This window comes from Labrus bergylta, chromosome 2 (genome assembly GCF_963930695.1).
Source record: "Labrus bergylta chromosome 2, fLabBer1.1, whole genome shotgun sequence".
NCBI lineage: Eukaryota > Metazoa > Chordata > Actinopteri > Labriformes > Labridae > Labrus > Labrus bergylta.
The window spans coordinates 14827536-14843250 of NC_089196.1; the positions used below are offsets into that span (position 1 = coordinate 14827536).

Below are 15715 nucleotides of genomic sequence, written 5' to 3' on the forward strand. Positions count from 1 at the left end.
TGACGCGATATTTCAAAACATTGCATCAAATCCAATCAATGCTTATTGGAAAAACCTGCAGACTCAAAGAAAATAGCTCCGATTTCAAAATGTCCTTTACCTGCTAACACTAAAGTGTCTTTGAGCAAGAAAGCAGAAGGAGTGAAGGATTAAAAAAAGGTGATAAGGAAGGTGAGATAAAAGAGAAACGAGGGCCCGAAGCTGAGATAAAGGCAGAGAAACGAGTGCAGCAGAGTGAAAATTCTCAAAAAGATCCAGAGAGAGATAGCGCTGCAAGAAATGTGAAGGACAAAAAAGGAATAGGCTGGGAAGTTGCAGGGAGCCAGGTGGATGTTCCAATAACAGCACCTCCTGCTTTGGCTCAGTGTTTTCTCCTTCTCACTCTCCTGGCTCCTGCCTGCTGTTTTTCAAAGGAAGCTGGCTCGGGCTGCTGCATCTAACTGGTTCCTGTTCACACAGAGCGTCTATTCAGTCCTGGGCCGCTCCTCCTAACCGCTGCATGGGCGAGGGCTGGGTGGGACGCGAGGCTTAGGTGGGATACGGCTCTGTGGTGAAGTCCAAGGGAGTCAGGGGAGTGTTGGGGAGCAGAGGTGAGGTGGGGGAGTCAGATGGTCTGAAGATTATAGAACTACAGCTAGCAGAGGAAGAGGAAGGCGTGGAAAAGGAGGCTGAAACTCAATGTGCTGTTCCAAGAAGGAGAGGAGGGTTCGGTATGGAGCTCTCTCTGTGTGCGCGTGTGCGTGCATGTGTGTGTGTGTTACAAAGCACTCTTTCTCATCTACCTCACTCACACCGTCCCTGCTCTGGCATCAAGCACTGGAAGAACTGGAGGCCACTGTAGCTATCCCTGCTGCAGAGGCCAAAAAGCAGTTACACATACACAAAACACACAAAAAACACAGTAATCACATTGTTCATCACATTTACAAGTGAATAAACCTGCATATTTCCATTTGGGCTCTTTCATAAGTGTAGGAAACTCTTCTATTTCATTCAAACCTAATGCAAAAAGTCCACTAACAACATTACATGCACAGTGTAATCCCAGCTGATAAACCTCATGTTCCTAATTAAAATCGACGCTCTCTGCTCTGATGATATAGCTTACAGTATGATTAGACGTATTACTCTTTGCAAATATTTACTCAGTCACACACACACACACAGTCAGAAGCACACACAGCTGAGCTCAGCAGGGAGCAGGGCGCACTGAAGTTCTTCGTTGTAGAGGAATGTGTTGTTTTGGCTCAGACGTGAGTGTGTATTCTGTATCACAGGAGAGCGAGCGCCTTTAGCTTTAGCACACCTTTTACTCAAGCAGGTCTGCAGGGCTACCTAAACAAGCTCACAGCTGAACACACACACACACACACACACACACACGTCAAGCTGCCTGCTCCTTAATACAGGATATAAAATACTGATTTATGCATCAAGTTAAAGTACAAACACTAATGGTGATTACAAGAAGTTAAGTTCTTTAGCCACCATAAACTCTCCACACATGTTCAAACTGCAAAGTACAAATGTATTTCGTAGGGTTGTATACATCAGGATAACACAAAACAGTGTGTTATTTTGAAGGGGAGTGTTTTCAATAAGATGTTTCTTAAAAGTATTTTTAAATTGAAATATGAAAGGCTCTTACGACTACTACTACTGTGATGAATCCAACAGATGTTTGCCACCTTGGCTGCTTTTGTTTTTGTAAATTTGAAAAATGTAAAAAAAAAAAAAAAAAAAAAAATGTAAAGAAAATATATATTAAGGGGATGATGACTTGTGCTAGGCACTGTGACTAAGAGACAGAAAATATAGAGACAGAGTTTAAAACATAACAAATTTAACAAAATCCCAGCTCAGAAAACCAAACCTTACAAGCTTTGCTGTCCACTAATAAATGAGATTAACCTTTACTCTTACTACAAATTCAGTTTCATCAAGGTTTAAAGTCATCAGTCTACTCTGTCTTCACAAACAGATTGAGGTCCACTGTCCCAGAGCGGGCAGGGATTATATGCAGTCAATTTGACTTTTGGCCTGCAGGACCAACCACATTTAGAAACGTGAGGTCTGTGGGGGCTCACTATCTGTTACCAGAGCTGATATTCAGGATGATTCGTTTACAATTGGGAGATGGAAAAATAGCCACAGTTAACACATGACAACACAAATGTGCATGGAAACAAACAGAATCATACTATAGAATTGTGATAAGTCTTACTTGATCAAAGAGGTACAGCAGTTTGTGATCTGATATCAGATTATAGAGGATGCAGTCAGTGGATATTTCGGGCCTGCTCGTGTCCACAACTATCCGCACAACTATCTGAGGCATGACCACAGCTAAGTTTAGGGTTTGGGAGCGTGTGAGAGGTCAAACACGAGTCCAGCTGGAAACTACCGTGCGACCCCCACAAGAGCTTGTTGTCAACAGGGGTCACAGTCTGAACTTCCATGACTGCAACATTTTGGGGTCAAGTGTCTGTTTTAGTTTGAGGCCCTGCAAAGAATGTTTTGATGAATATTCAAATGAAAACTCCTGTAACTCTATCTGATACACAAAGAAACAAATAAGCCTTCCGACTTAAATAGTACGTTTGGATATTTCACTGTTCCTCTATAACAGTTCCAACAAATGTATTTGGGGGTAATGCCTCAACAATATTAATAACTGCAGCGTGACCCAGTAACAGAATCTCTTAATCCTTCACCAGATCATATCATTGGTATGATCAGTATAGCGGCCAGAGCTGAGGCAGCTTAATGCTCGGGCTGCACAACAGAACAACTTAGACCAAGTGAGGTCAACACAATAACACAACCACATATAATATTGTACTTTTGCAAACAATGACTGCCTCACAAAGCTTCACCATTCTCAAGAACAACACTTCAATCCCCTTAAACAACCATCCACATCAACTCCTGCAGAGCAACTATTCATTAGAGTCCAGTTTGCAGGGTAAAATTAGACGCGGGAGAAAGTGTCCATCTACGGCCCTGGGGCTATCAGAGGGGAGAAGAGGGGACAGGACAGGGGGTCAAAGCCCAAAACGACCAAGAAAGGAAGAAGGAAACAGGGGGATATACAAAGCAAGCAAACAAAAATCTGTGTTTATCTGATTTTAGGGACAGGAAATGGTGTGTATGTGTCTATAAATCGCAGTGGGTTCAATGACATCATGCTTGTCGCTCCTGGTGGGAAACAGCAATCGCATTAGACCATTTCCTGTTTCCCATCAGACACCTCTCTTCCTGTGCTCTTGGGGCCAAAATGCCTTTAACACTTTGCATGAGACTTCAGAAAAATCAGTGCAGTAGTGACTGTCTTATGGGCCTTATATGAGAGGCAGGAAAAATGGATAGAAGAGAGTGCATTTGACAGAGGAATGCACTCATTCCAATTCTAACAGACTTGTTAAAACCTGAAGAGCAGAAATGTTACTTCCTTAGCTTGAAAATAACACAGCGGCTGCTCTCTCTCCCTCCTGACACAGCAATTATGCATGCTTGAGGAATGCTGGAGCCTCAGGACATACATCATCACTCATTTTTTTAATCTATTTATTTTTCAAAACAACAGATATTTTCAGAGGTGAACTAGTGAAGAAAAAACAGGATAAGATTCTGAAAATGGTATAAAAATATTATACCATTGTGTGTGTGTGTGTATCAAGTGAAAGGGCTTTTAGATGCCGCTACAGGTACAAAGAAAGGAAGAAGCAAAGGGTTTTACAGTGTAATGGTAACTGCAAGTTGTCCTAAAAGGGCTGTAAGAAAATACTCTTGGGCAAAACACATCCTTAGCTTGCTGAAGTTACAGTTAGACTGTGGGCTGTTCAGCTCGGCGATATACAAAGAATCCCTGTCTCATAAACCCACCCGGGCAGAGGAGACATGGGGGGATGGAGGGGAGAAGAGTGAAAGAGCATGTGAGCAAACAAGTGAGTGTTTACCAGCAAAAAATACTCAGAAGAGGACGACAAACTGGAATTCTTGCAGGGAAAAGCCTCTCTGCAAACCTTTTGCACCAGTGCAAAAGTGACAAGGGGGTTTCCCTCATTGCTAAACAAGGGGCTCATCATCTTGTTATTATGCATTCCTGCTTTTGCAATTGCATTTGGAGGAATAAGACTAGTATGAAAACAACAAATTGTTGTTGTCTAAGACAGAAAATGCCCTGTCTGTTATCTACATTCCACCATAATGCCCTAAATTCAATAATCAGACAAAGTGCCATTTATCAGGCTATATGACCAAGCTGTAAACAAGTTTCTACATCAAAGGAGGCTCTGCGACAGGAACTAATATACCAATTTGTGTCTCTTCAAATAGTTTGTGAGAAAGACCTTGTGATAGCTGAGTGTTTCAAGCCACAGGCGCCAGAAAGAAAAAAGCCTAATGAAAATCATTTACACATTGTTCCCTACAACATAAGAGGCTCTGGAGCTAAATGAGAGGCTCAAAAATGCTTAAAAACAGCCCCAAAAAGAATAGACTATACCTCCAACTTCATCCATCACTAAGGGTTGAAGTTGGCTTGGTTGGGTGTTACTTCACAGTCACATTTATTTGAATTGTTAAAAAGCCGGACACCCTGCACGCTCAGCGGTACTTGGCACAGGTAGACCGACAAAGAAACACCTCACACATGAACACCATGCCAGACTTCTAGCAAGTATAACACTTAGGCAAGTGATATGACCTCACTGACACCCCTGATGTCACACAGTTGATCGCCTTTTGGAATAGTGAGAAAGAAGCTGTCTGCTCTTAACACCTCCAAACAGCTGCAGAACAGACAGCCAAGATCTTTTTGGATTATGGGGCCAGAAATTGGAGTATATTAGAATTTCCCTTTGAAATTCTTGAAACATCTCCAATGACCACGTGTCTTATCTTCCCCTAAATGTTTGCAAGGACGAAAAAGACATGTTCCTCTGATATCTGCTCTGCAAAAAAGGGATTTTAGAGATTTGCACAAAAAGGTGCCTGGATATCCTAGTTATGGTCAACCTTTGTGGTGAAGTCTTTCTTTAGGAACACAATTCTAGCCTATACACAAACACACTCCTTATGGGCTTATGAGGCCCATATGTGCAGCTGTGGACTGTGTGTGAACCCACAGTTGGAAGGGGAGACGCAGAGAGGGAAAGATGGATGGCATGCAGTGTTGTTTTTCTGTTTGCTGTCAGTGAGAGCTTTTCAATCTGCAAATGGGGAGACCACACCAGCGTCAGCTCCACTTGTTTGTCACATAGAAAGATTCTTTAACCAACTCCTGTGTAAACTTTACAACGGGCTGAGGCACAGCTGCAGACACAGAAATCTAACAGAGGGAAGCACTATACCAAAAGAGGGTCTTAAAAAAGATCGCTGCTCGTACTCATGATGGATGTCCATCAGTTTCTTAGAAAAAAGCAAAACAGTCTGAGACGTGATCTCACACTTCTTTCACTGACACACCCCATAGCTTTGAGATTGTGTAAAAACTGGCAACGTAAGTGCAAATGATATAGCAACGAAAACGACTGTAAAACAAGTTGTGTACGACTGGATATGAAATAAAATAAACTTTACCTGTAAACTGAGTGCAATCTGACGTATGTACATCATATTGAGGTCCTCCAATATCCACAATTTTTCCTCCATGTTTGCAAGTGTATCAACTGGCATCCTTTACGCAGATATCCACAAAGTGACTTCTTTTTAAGTTCCTTATCCGACCCAAAAGCGCTATCCCGCAGGTACTGTAGAGAGCAAGTCCATTATAACAGAGTCCTGTTCAGTCACTGCTCGTAAGATCAGCGCGTAAAGCAATGCGTAAAAGTTATCCAAAACGAGACCAGTCCCTCCTTGAAACAGTCAGAGGTGTGGTTGACAGCATCGGCTGCACTGTTGTAACCCTGAGCATAAATTTCCCCCCAACCCGTTCACGGCGCGTATTCTTCTTCTTCTCTACTTTCGCTCCGGGCAACAAAGATCCTCTCTAACACCCACAGTCAACACCCAGCGGTAGCGGGGGAAGAATGGAGCCTTTTAAAATGCAGTTTTTTTCTTTGTGTCCCTGAGTCCCAGCTGTGAATGCCGTCTGTCCTCTGTGTGACAAGAGACCTCTCCACAAAAGGGCATCGCCTCTGCGGGAGTGAGCCACACAACTAGTCCACTGTGTGCGCCCTGACGCGCCCCAACACGGCGCTATACATTAACCCCTACAACGCGTCTCTGCTGATGTTAATGAACTTTACAGAAGAAGAAAGAGAGGCAAAACGGGGCAGAGATTACTGTAGGAGCACCCACTCCCTTCTAAACAAATAAATAGCAAATACCACAGCACCATACATGCGGAGCGGGGTGGGGAGCTTTGTTCTTGTTTTACAGGCTGATAATAAATGGAGAAATTATAGCTTGTCAGATGGCGCTCATCGGGAGGGCATCAGTGAAAATGAACACCAGACAGGACTTCTAACACCAATCCTAGCCACAAAGTCTGGGTGGCCCCCTACCAAAAATATATTATTTCTGTTTGTTCCGAATTAACGACTGTGACATAGTTCAAAAGATGAATTCAGATATCACGTCGTGCTGTTGTTAAACTCTGATAACGAAAGCACGTATGGGTTTAAAAGTGAGATATGAACGTTAGTAGGTCACAGGGTCACAAACATTTGGCAAATCCATATACATATTTCATAGCGCACATCCTCAGTGTCACAGATCCTTTTAATATTTTATCGCTCAACCCTTTAAATATTGATTTCAGTCTTTCCTGACAAATCTGACCGCATCCAACTAAAATATAGCCTATCGGCTCCCAAACAACGCGTAAAGTCCACATACAGTTTAATGTAGTTCATTAGATTAAGCTACGAAAACGTGGGCTCATGGTTACAGGAAGATTCTGTATCCCGGCTGAGTGGTAAATATTTAATGTCGACTTCCAGAGCAGAGAAAGTGTCCTTTCCAATCATTCCATAGTTCGACGATCAGTTTCTTCTCTTCCCGAAACAACAGAATCCGAAAGTCCACTCCATGGAACTTTCAGACATAAACTGTACTGATAGTCCGCTTCTGTACGGGAAATGGTTTACAAACAGACAATGTCCTCAGAACACAGGGCAGACAGAGACTCAAATATTCATCCTGTCCTCCTCTGCGCGTCACTCCTGGACCTCATACAGCTGTGTGTGAGAAAGAGAGAGAGAGAGAGAGAGAGCGAGAAAGAGAGTGTGTGTGTGTAAGAGAGAGAGAGAGAGCGAGAAAGAGAGTGTGTGTGTGTAAGAGAGAGAGGAGGGGGGGGGGGGGGGGGGGGCACGTGTGTGTATCTTCATTGTGAGTCGTGGGTGATGAGACCAAGCTGCGCAAACCCAAAGCCCACCATCGGGAAAGCGGCGTCACATTGCGCACTGCTCACTCAGGCACATTAATTAAAACACACACATTCTTCCGGTATTCACCTACCCACGCGGGGGTTTCAGAGGGTCACTGAATCATTTCAAGAGCTTATCCTGAAGAAGTCCCCCCCCCCCCCCCACACACACACACACACACAACTGTAAGTTGAAGAAGAACATTTTAAGGTCTTGTCTTTGATGCATATCACTTTAACATGTCTTTTAGGACCCCCTCTCTCAATTCGAATAGCCCTTCTGACTTTTCATGACTCTGAAGCATGTCCTCTAAACTTCTTCAAACAAGCAAACAGTAAAAACAAAGGAGCTGTAAAAAAAAAAGCCCTTTCACCTCCAAGGAGAGGAGGAGAGCAGCCAGGGGTGCTGGTAGCAAAAGAAACCCAGGTCATTTCCCGAAGAAAAGCCTCCACCCTTAAGAGTTTAAATCACATGGCTAATCCGTTGCAGACATCATACACACAGCCAGAGAAGAGATTTATTGTTCTGGAGGTGGAAAGAGAAATAGTTGAGGTGAATGCAGAGAGGGAGAGGGCTCAAAAACATTCAAAAACTTTTGAGCAAATGTGTGTGTGTTGGGGTGTGCTGGGGTGTGCTGGGGTGTGTGTGTGTGTGTGTGTGTGTGTGTGTGTGTGTGTGTGTGTGTGTGTGTGTGTGTGTGTGTGTGTGCATGCATTATGTTCATAGTTCACTGTCATATTCAGGCTATCTTTTCTGAAGTTGTTTTTGCACTGTAAACACATTCAGTTAATACTCAAACACCCTAAGCGGTGGAATATAATGTGTTAAAACAGCTAACCTCCTCAAATAAAGGGATTTTTTTTTATCACAGCTGTTCTCCGTTATCATTGGCTTATGCAGATGTTTTTGAAGAGCGAACCACAAACTCGACAACATCTCATTATTCTAAAGTCATGTAAACCTTTTAGGCCCTCTTTTGTCTCTCTGATGCACAAGCAGCAGTTCAATGCAGCAGGTAAATCTCCCTGCAGTAAGACACAAAGACTGACACCTTATGACAAAGCCCAGAGGCTGACCAAAAACAGACAGAAAACAGCTATTATCTCAATGACAGGGCATGCTGGCAGGCTGGCAGGCAGGGGGTGACTTGCTCAAACACAGAGCATCTCTGATCCTTGGCCAGGTGCCACAGAGGTAATCTCTGATGTTAAGAGCACAGAGAGGCCAAACAGCTTTAGACCTGACTGAGATTTTATTGTGTGAAATGATGATTTTAACTACTGATGGGAAAATGCGTTTACAGGTTGTGGCTGAAGAGTGGGTCCACCTGTAGCAGAGACAGATGTGCCAATTGCCTGCTACTACAGGGAGGACTGTTGAGCCCATGCTAAGTCTGTGAAGAAAAAAAATACTGGGAGCAAAACACTAACATAAATCACTTAAATATAGAGATATGGACATTTTGACATTTGGAACACACAAAAACATACCCACACTGTTGCGTAACACGTTCTGAGGGTGTTGTTTGCTTTGAAGACAATGGCCGGTATGTTTCCGTGTTTCTGAACGGATGTGTGGAGGACTAAGGAGAACGTACTAACCCTCACACTCAATCAGCTGGAGGAAACATGCTGCAGTCAGAGCTGAGGGTCACTCTGTCAGTCTGTGCTGATGTATCAGGCAAAGAAGGGAAGATGGTAGGAAAGGCTGTCAAGACAGCTGGACTCCATATCATTTGTCTTAGAATTTAAGATACAATTATCCAAAAGAGTAAAACAGACACACTGTCTTACTGTAAGAGTAAGATACTTTCCAAAGACCGAAAGAGATCTTGGTCACAACTGGACAAGTCTGATAAGGGAAGTGAAAAAAAAGCTTTGAGATGATAAAACATGTTTAAACAAGCCAAATATTTGGGCAACAAAGAATCGTAACCATGTTTTTCTGGAGGTATTATGAAGTGACAGCATGTACAGTGTTTCAAACAACATTTTGTTGAAGGTCTGTAGGTATGAGAGAAGTCTGGGAATATAACATTCTTCATTATTCCAATGAGGACATGACTTGCAAGATTTTACTCAACATTTTTATCTTAAGGCAATTACTTTCTTTGCGTTTAATCTTTGTTTCAGTATTTTTTTTAAACTCGGATCACACCCACAGTTCCTGCCATTGGAATTTTCATTATTAAAGATTAGAAAGAAAGAAAAAAGCTCTGCAAATAAGACTCTGTGATAAAACACAATCCCTTGGGAGGGACCACTACAAGGATTATCGTACAAATTTCTAAATGTAATCAGCATTATATTATCGGCTCAGATAGAAACTTCTCTTTTCGTCCACACACAACTGTGGAGTATGAAGGTTAAAGCTGCCTTTAGCCTGACACACGCTGAAGCAACAGATCTGTGCAGAGAAACAGGAGAGGGCCCCTGCCATAGCCGAGCCCCATACCACAACAAAGAGCCCAGACTGTCATGTAGACGCAATCTGAAAACTGAACCCCACCCACATGACTCCCACTCACCCACCGAGGCTTACACACACACATACACAAACCTACACTTACATACAAAAATACACACCCAGGGATAAACAGACATAAACAAACACTCTGTGAACCATGTGAACATAGTAAACACAGAATTAGAGCGTCTCAAGATGTGAGACAAATGCAGCTGATCATGGTGTTTGTTACTTTGATTAAGACTGATTTCAAACACATTTCTGCAGTTGTTTGCACAAAGAAAGGGAGGGAAAATGACACCTGTCATCTGAAAATGGTTAAAAGCAAAGCACAAAGACTAAGCTGTTCCAGTAAAACGTGTGGAGCGATCTGCTGATTAATCAAAAGAAAACAAATCTCAAACTATTTTGAAAATCCAAAAATCTTTCAAGCAAAAATGTCGAACATGTGTCTCCCAAAACTTCTTCAAAATCTGTTAAGTAATGATGTGATTTTGGGTGTTGGACTGACAAATAAAGAAATAAATTAAAGAATGAAAACGTTGTGCTCTCGTAAACTGAGATGAGGATGTCACCTTTCTGTCCTATAGAACCTGCAGTTTCGATTTACCGAAAAAATAAAATTAAAGGTGCACTATGTAGATTTGGTAGGGAAATTTGAAAGTTGGAGAAGTGAAACTATTCCATGCTATATTTTCTGAACTAAATACACAACTTTATTCAAATAAAAGAAATTGGTCCTTGGAACACTGTTAAGAGCTAAAAAAAAAAAAAAAAAACATCCAGGAGAGACTGTCGCGGGCCCACCACCTCTTGTCGCGGGCACCTTTAACTATTTAAAATATTCATCACAAATAAAACAGAGTTCACAAAGATCTTAAGCTAGGTCACAATAAGTTAAAAGGAAACCTTCTTTGATATGCTCAGCCAAAACATTAAACATGTTGGGTTAAACCAGGACCAGATACATAAACCAGTGATAGTTATAAGGCTGCATAATAGATTTTTTTTCTTCCTCCCTAAAGTCACAGGACTTGAATTACACGGTTGTGTTACAGCAGGCGCTGGGTCACATCTGCTCGGTGTGATGACAGCATGGTGAGACGAACTGTGAAACCACACGTATCAGAAGAGAAATTCCCCCCAGAGGTCACCACTTCTCGGTTACAGAGCATGGAAAACCTGTGCCGACAGCCTCGCAGCCATAACTCAGACGCAGAGATGCACTAACAACACTGTAAATCTCAGCTAGTGTCTACCTTGTTATTAGGTGTGTCAGTGACTGATCTGTACTCTGCTTTAAGATTAGATACAGAGGGTGTTGTGGTGATGCATTTTGTAAAGACCGTTCTGCTCCAGATACATGATCAGAAGTTGAGTAATGTTGGAAATGATGTGAGGCATGAACACACAAATTATGCAGCTGGTGCTCTTCTACTGGAAATTGAAGAAGAGGATGTGTGCATCACAGATTATGGACCAGCTCAGAAAAACATGATGAGTACACCTCACTTATCATCAGCAATAACAGAACAGGGAGTATTTTTAGGACCTGGTTTAAGGGATAATCTTATTTCTCAATGTTACTTCTTGCTAAGAAGGAAAAGCAGGCTCAAGTACTCGGTCACACACACACACACACACACACACACACACACATACACACACAAACACACAAACACACAAACGAGAGAAGCAAAGTGCTCTGGCTGCTTCCCAGCATCCTTGCTGACTCTTAGGATCGCTGCCTCAGCCGGTCAGAGGAGACTGCAGCATCTCATCACTCTGAAGAGTGGAGCAGAAAACACACTCGTTAGGCAATTCATCTCCATTGATTTCTGCCCTCAGGGGTGCAGGCTGTGCAATATCAGAGGAAGATGTTTGTGGATCTAAGAGGAAATGTATGATGAAGCAATTAATTCTGTACTTAAAAAAGTCAAATCACTATTAATGTCTGTGAGGTGAAGTGAAGGTCAAAGCTGTAACAGAAAGGTGAAGGAGAGGAGATAAAGGTGTCTTTGTGACTCAGCTGGATGCACAAGCTGAAATGGTGCAATGGCTCCCTCTGCAGGACAGAAAGAGCAATGACGCAAGCTGTCCAACACCTTTTTAAAGGAAGGGATACAGGAATAATACATTCTAGCTAATAATTCTGGTAACAAATAATGCAGACATGTATCTCCATATTGAGTTGAACTATTGTAATGGGAAGAGATTATAGGAAAGATAATGTTGTTTTTTCTCTCAAAGTTGAACCAGTCCAGACAACGACGTAGAGCTTAGTAGTGGAAAGAAAGACACAACAAAAATCATTGTACCATACATAAAAAGCCAAACATGGTTATGAGGTCATTTCTTCCAGACTATTTCAAATGTTTTCTTTGTCGAGCTCCAGACAAGATGCTGCTGCCTGCAGTAAAACTCTGTCTCTGTAACATGTAAAACAGAAGCTACAAATGTAAACATCTGCAGAAGCAATATAAGAATCTAAACATCTGCAGAGGAGACTGTAGGGGGGGACCGTAGCTCAAAGTGACAGGCCAAACATCTTTAAATGTTGCTGATTTCTGCTCAGCTATAGCACAGAGGGAGGAAGAAGTCTAATGAGATTAACTGACTGAAAAAGCAAAATCAGCCTGATCCTGTTTAATCAACATTCATTTAGACATCTCATCTGAATCTATTTCTCCCATTCGTTTCAGGGGAAACTAGCAAAAACAAATGTAAGCCGGTGTTTAGTTTGTTTTGCTGTCAAGAAAAGAAATATTGTCAGCTCAGTCATCCACAACACAAACATCTCACAGCCTGCTGGTTTACTCATCTGACCGTCTAATAACAACTTCAGGGGATCCCTTGGCGAGAGATGAGTCTGTAAATGGATTATAAATGTACATGAAGTTCAGGTAGAGAACACAATGAGTTTTGAGAGCAAATCCTTTCACATATATTCAGTGGTTGTAATATGCCCTCCATACTGCTTAATCACACGGCTGATTTCAGCCAGTTCATTTAGCCAATTATTGAATTTACAGTTAGATCAAAGAGAAATACTTAATCCTCCTATTTCCTCACATAGGTTAAAATAAGCAAATGTTTCATTACCTCTTCATAAATGACAGCTGAACAATAACTGAAACTTGATTTTCTGATCAGTTGATGAATTGACTATTTCGTTCAATAGTTATAAGTTTGTAGATCAGTACGATATGAAGAATAATCGAACACTTCACAAAATAACTTAATGAAGGGATGAATGTTTGTGCCAAATTCAGTTACATGGCAATTTGGAAATATTTGTTGTATTTATGGAATTGTCTTGTGTCATTGCAATCCTTAGGGCTGAAAATGTTCAAACCTATTTAGTTAAACACTTCAAATAACACATTAACAATGACCAACAGGGTACCCGTGCACTGCCAACCTACGCCCTCACATGCCGGTCGGTTGCAGGAACATACAATGAAAAAATAAATAAACCGAGGCACACTGAAAATGACTGTGACTTTATTGTGAGGGAACAATGTGTTGTTGCTGGGCAAACAAGAGGAAGTCACAGGCGTAACGCATTGTTCACTCACAATAAAGTCACAGTAAAGTCATTTTCAATGTGCCATGGATTATTGATTTTTTTTTTTTAATACAGACATAAAATTAGAAATGGTTTTGTATTCTGATCGTCCATTTGTTTCTTCAAATAGAAACTTTACTTTGAATGGTATATGCTTACAGGTGGATCCGAAGCATCTTTTGTACTGTCAATACGGGTTATTAACAATCCAGATTTACTTTGTTGAGCATCTATACTAACGGATCACTTTCTTTTTCTTAGATATAAGGCAATCGACACCAGATGAAGAACTCGAGAATCAGCAGGAACAACAAGATGACACAACCAAATCTGACAGCACACCGTCTGCTGCTGGGCCCAGTAAACAAACACTTTAAAACACAGGCATGCTGGCAGGGACTGGTACATTATGCAGCATACAGGGCAGGCAGACATGCATAATAGACCCATCTGCTCCTGTAAAGTGAAACACCTGCTCAGCATCATCAGAGAAGAGCAGCATCATTGGAGGTTTCGCCCCTTTAACCTCTCCTCAACACAAATTCGTGCACTTATCTCCTCCTGGCCTAGCCGCACCTGGGATTCAGAAATTCTGCACCAAATTATGTGGTACAAAAGTGGGTTTTTTTTTTACAGTATGAGGGCAGAGCTGCAGTGTAATTCATCCATCAACTGAGCAGCTACAGTTGCAGGTTATTACACACAGTTCAAAGTGGGGCGTGTGGGTTGGATTCATCGCTTTGTAACGCTGTGTGATTACACAAAATGAAAACAATAGTACAATCAGCGCAGGAACAGGCATGCACGACACACCTACCCATCACGCATACACTTAAAACGTGTATTGATTCTCCTCTGAGTGCATGCCTCTGTGTGAAAGAACGGACGTGAAGCCATCTATTTCACATTAAAGCAGGGTGGTTATGTGATGTTATAGGGGCAGGGAATAAGAAGCCTATTCTGCCTGAATGAAATAGAAAAAAAGAGACTGCAAGAGAAGAGAAGAAGAGGGCAGAGGGCTGGCACAGAACTGCCCCATATCCTCCAAGCTTAATAACTGCGTGGAATTGAAGGTTAATGGTTGTATTGAAGGCTAAAGTTAGAGTACACACTGTTGTATAGTGGATTCATACAGAGTGCACAGTTTGTCTTTTCTCCCTAACTATGTGGGTTAATGCTTTTTAGAAATGTTCCAATCTTTTCATCTGCCGCTTGCATGTCCATTAAAAAATGTTACAAAACCCCTAACAGAGAGCAACCCTCATTGGCTTTGGCAATTCCTGTAGGATTTGCCAAGTTACACCATTTGCAACTATTATGTTAAGGGGTTCATCATTTGGTGTGGTATTACATTTTGCCACTCAGAAACAAATCCTCTCATGTTTCTAAGAACCCTGTGATAAGTCAAAGGGGGCTGACAAGAAGAGGCCAGGACTGTAAATGAAACCACACAAAGGAATGTGTGTGTGTGTGTGTGTGTGTGTGTGTGTGTGTGTGTGTATGTGTGTGTGTGTGTGTGTGTGTGTATGTGTGAGTCTTTTTGCCAATGTTTAACTGAGCAGTACACAGAGGGGGTCTTATGTTCACAGGAAGAAGATACCATAGACATGAGGAAGTCTATGTTCTGTGGTTCAAATCTGTTAGCGATGTGCTCGATAGGTGATGTTCAAGGTCTGTGGTGTTGTGTGTGCACACAAAGACGAACAGTGGAAATAGATTATCGAGTGATAAGAAAGACATGAAACAAACAATATTCTTCTGTGGCTGGAGAGAGGTAAAGACAAAGGAGGTCTTCCTCTGTGTGATCTGGATCAGGAAATTGGGTTAGCGGTACAGAGTACATGACAAAAAGAACAAGCTCTGCTGCTGTATCAGGGGACCGGAGCCTCAGAGAAGTGCTGCAGCCCACATAATGTGGCTCTCCTGAGGAAGGGAGGCGTTGATAGATTGGGGAGAAGAAACAGCGGAGAGACATAAAAGCTCACAGAGGCAGCTTGACGGCTTACCTGCAGTACGATGCTTTAATAGTGAGCATTTTCCTGATCTTTAAAGTGGAAGAGACATAATTCCTTTTACTGTATGAAATCATGTTATGACTAACTAAAAAAGCTTTTACTGGATAAGTTGAACGACATTCGAGGTGTTTGTAAAAGTGTCCCCCCTGTAAAAAGCCTAAAATAAAAATTTGACATTCAGTTCTGAATGGCGGACTTCAGGTTTAGAGTACCGCTTTAAGAGGCTTTGTTGTAGGGCTTGACATGACACGTCATATGTCTACCAAATTTCCTAAATCTAGGTCAATTGTACT

General features: G+C 41.9%; 1 protein-coding gene across 3 annotated transcripts in view; it reads right to left on the reverse strand.

Moving 5' to 3' along the window:
* rtkna (rhotekin a) overlaps positions 1 to 15715 on the reverse strand; it is a 56782-nt gene that overhangs the window by 33347 nt on the left and 7720 nt on the right. Inside the window, exon 1 of one of the 3 annotated variants that reach the window (XM_020650934.3) lies at positions 5584 to 7145. The exons of the other annotated variants lie outside the window; for them this stretch is intronic. Within the exon in view, the coding sequence (XP_020506590.1) occupies positions 5584 to 5679 (96 nt within the window). The 5' untranslated portion in view covers positions 5680 to 7145. Of the gene's footprint in view, positions 1 to 5583; positions 7146 to 15715 lie in introns of those variants that run through there. 3 annotated transcript variants of the gene reach the window in all.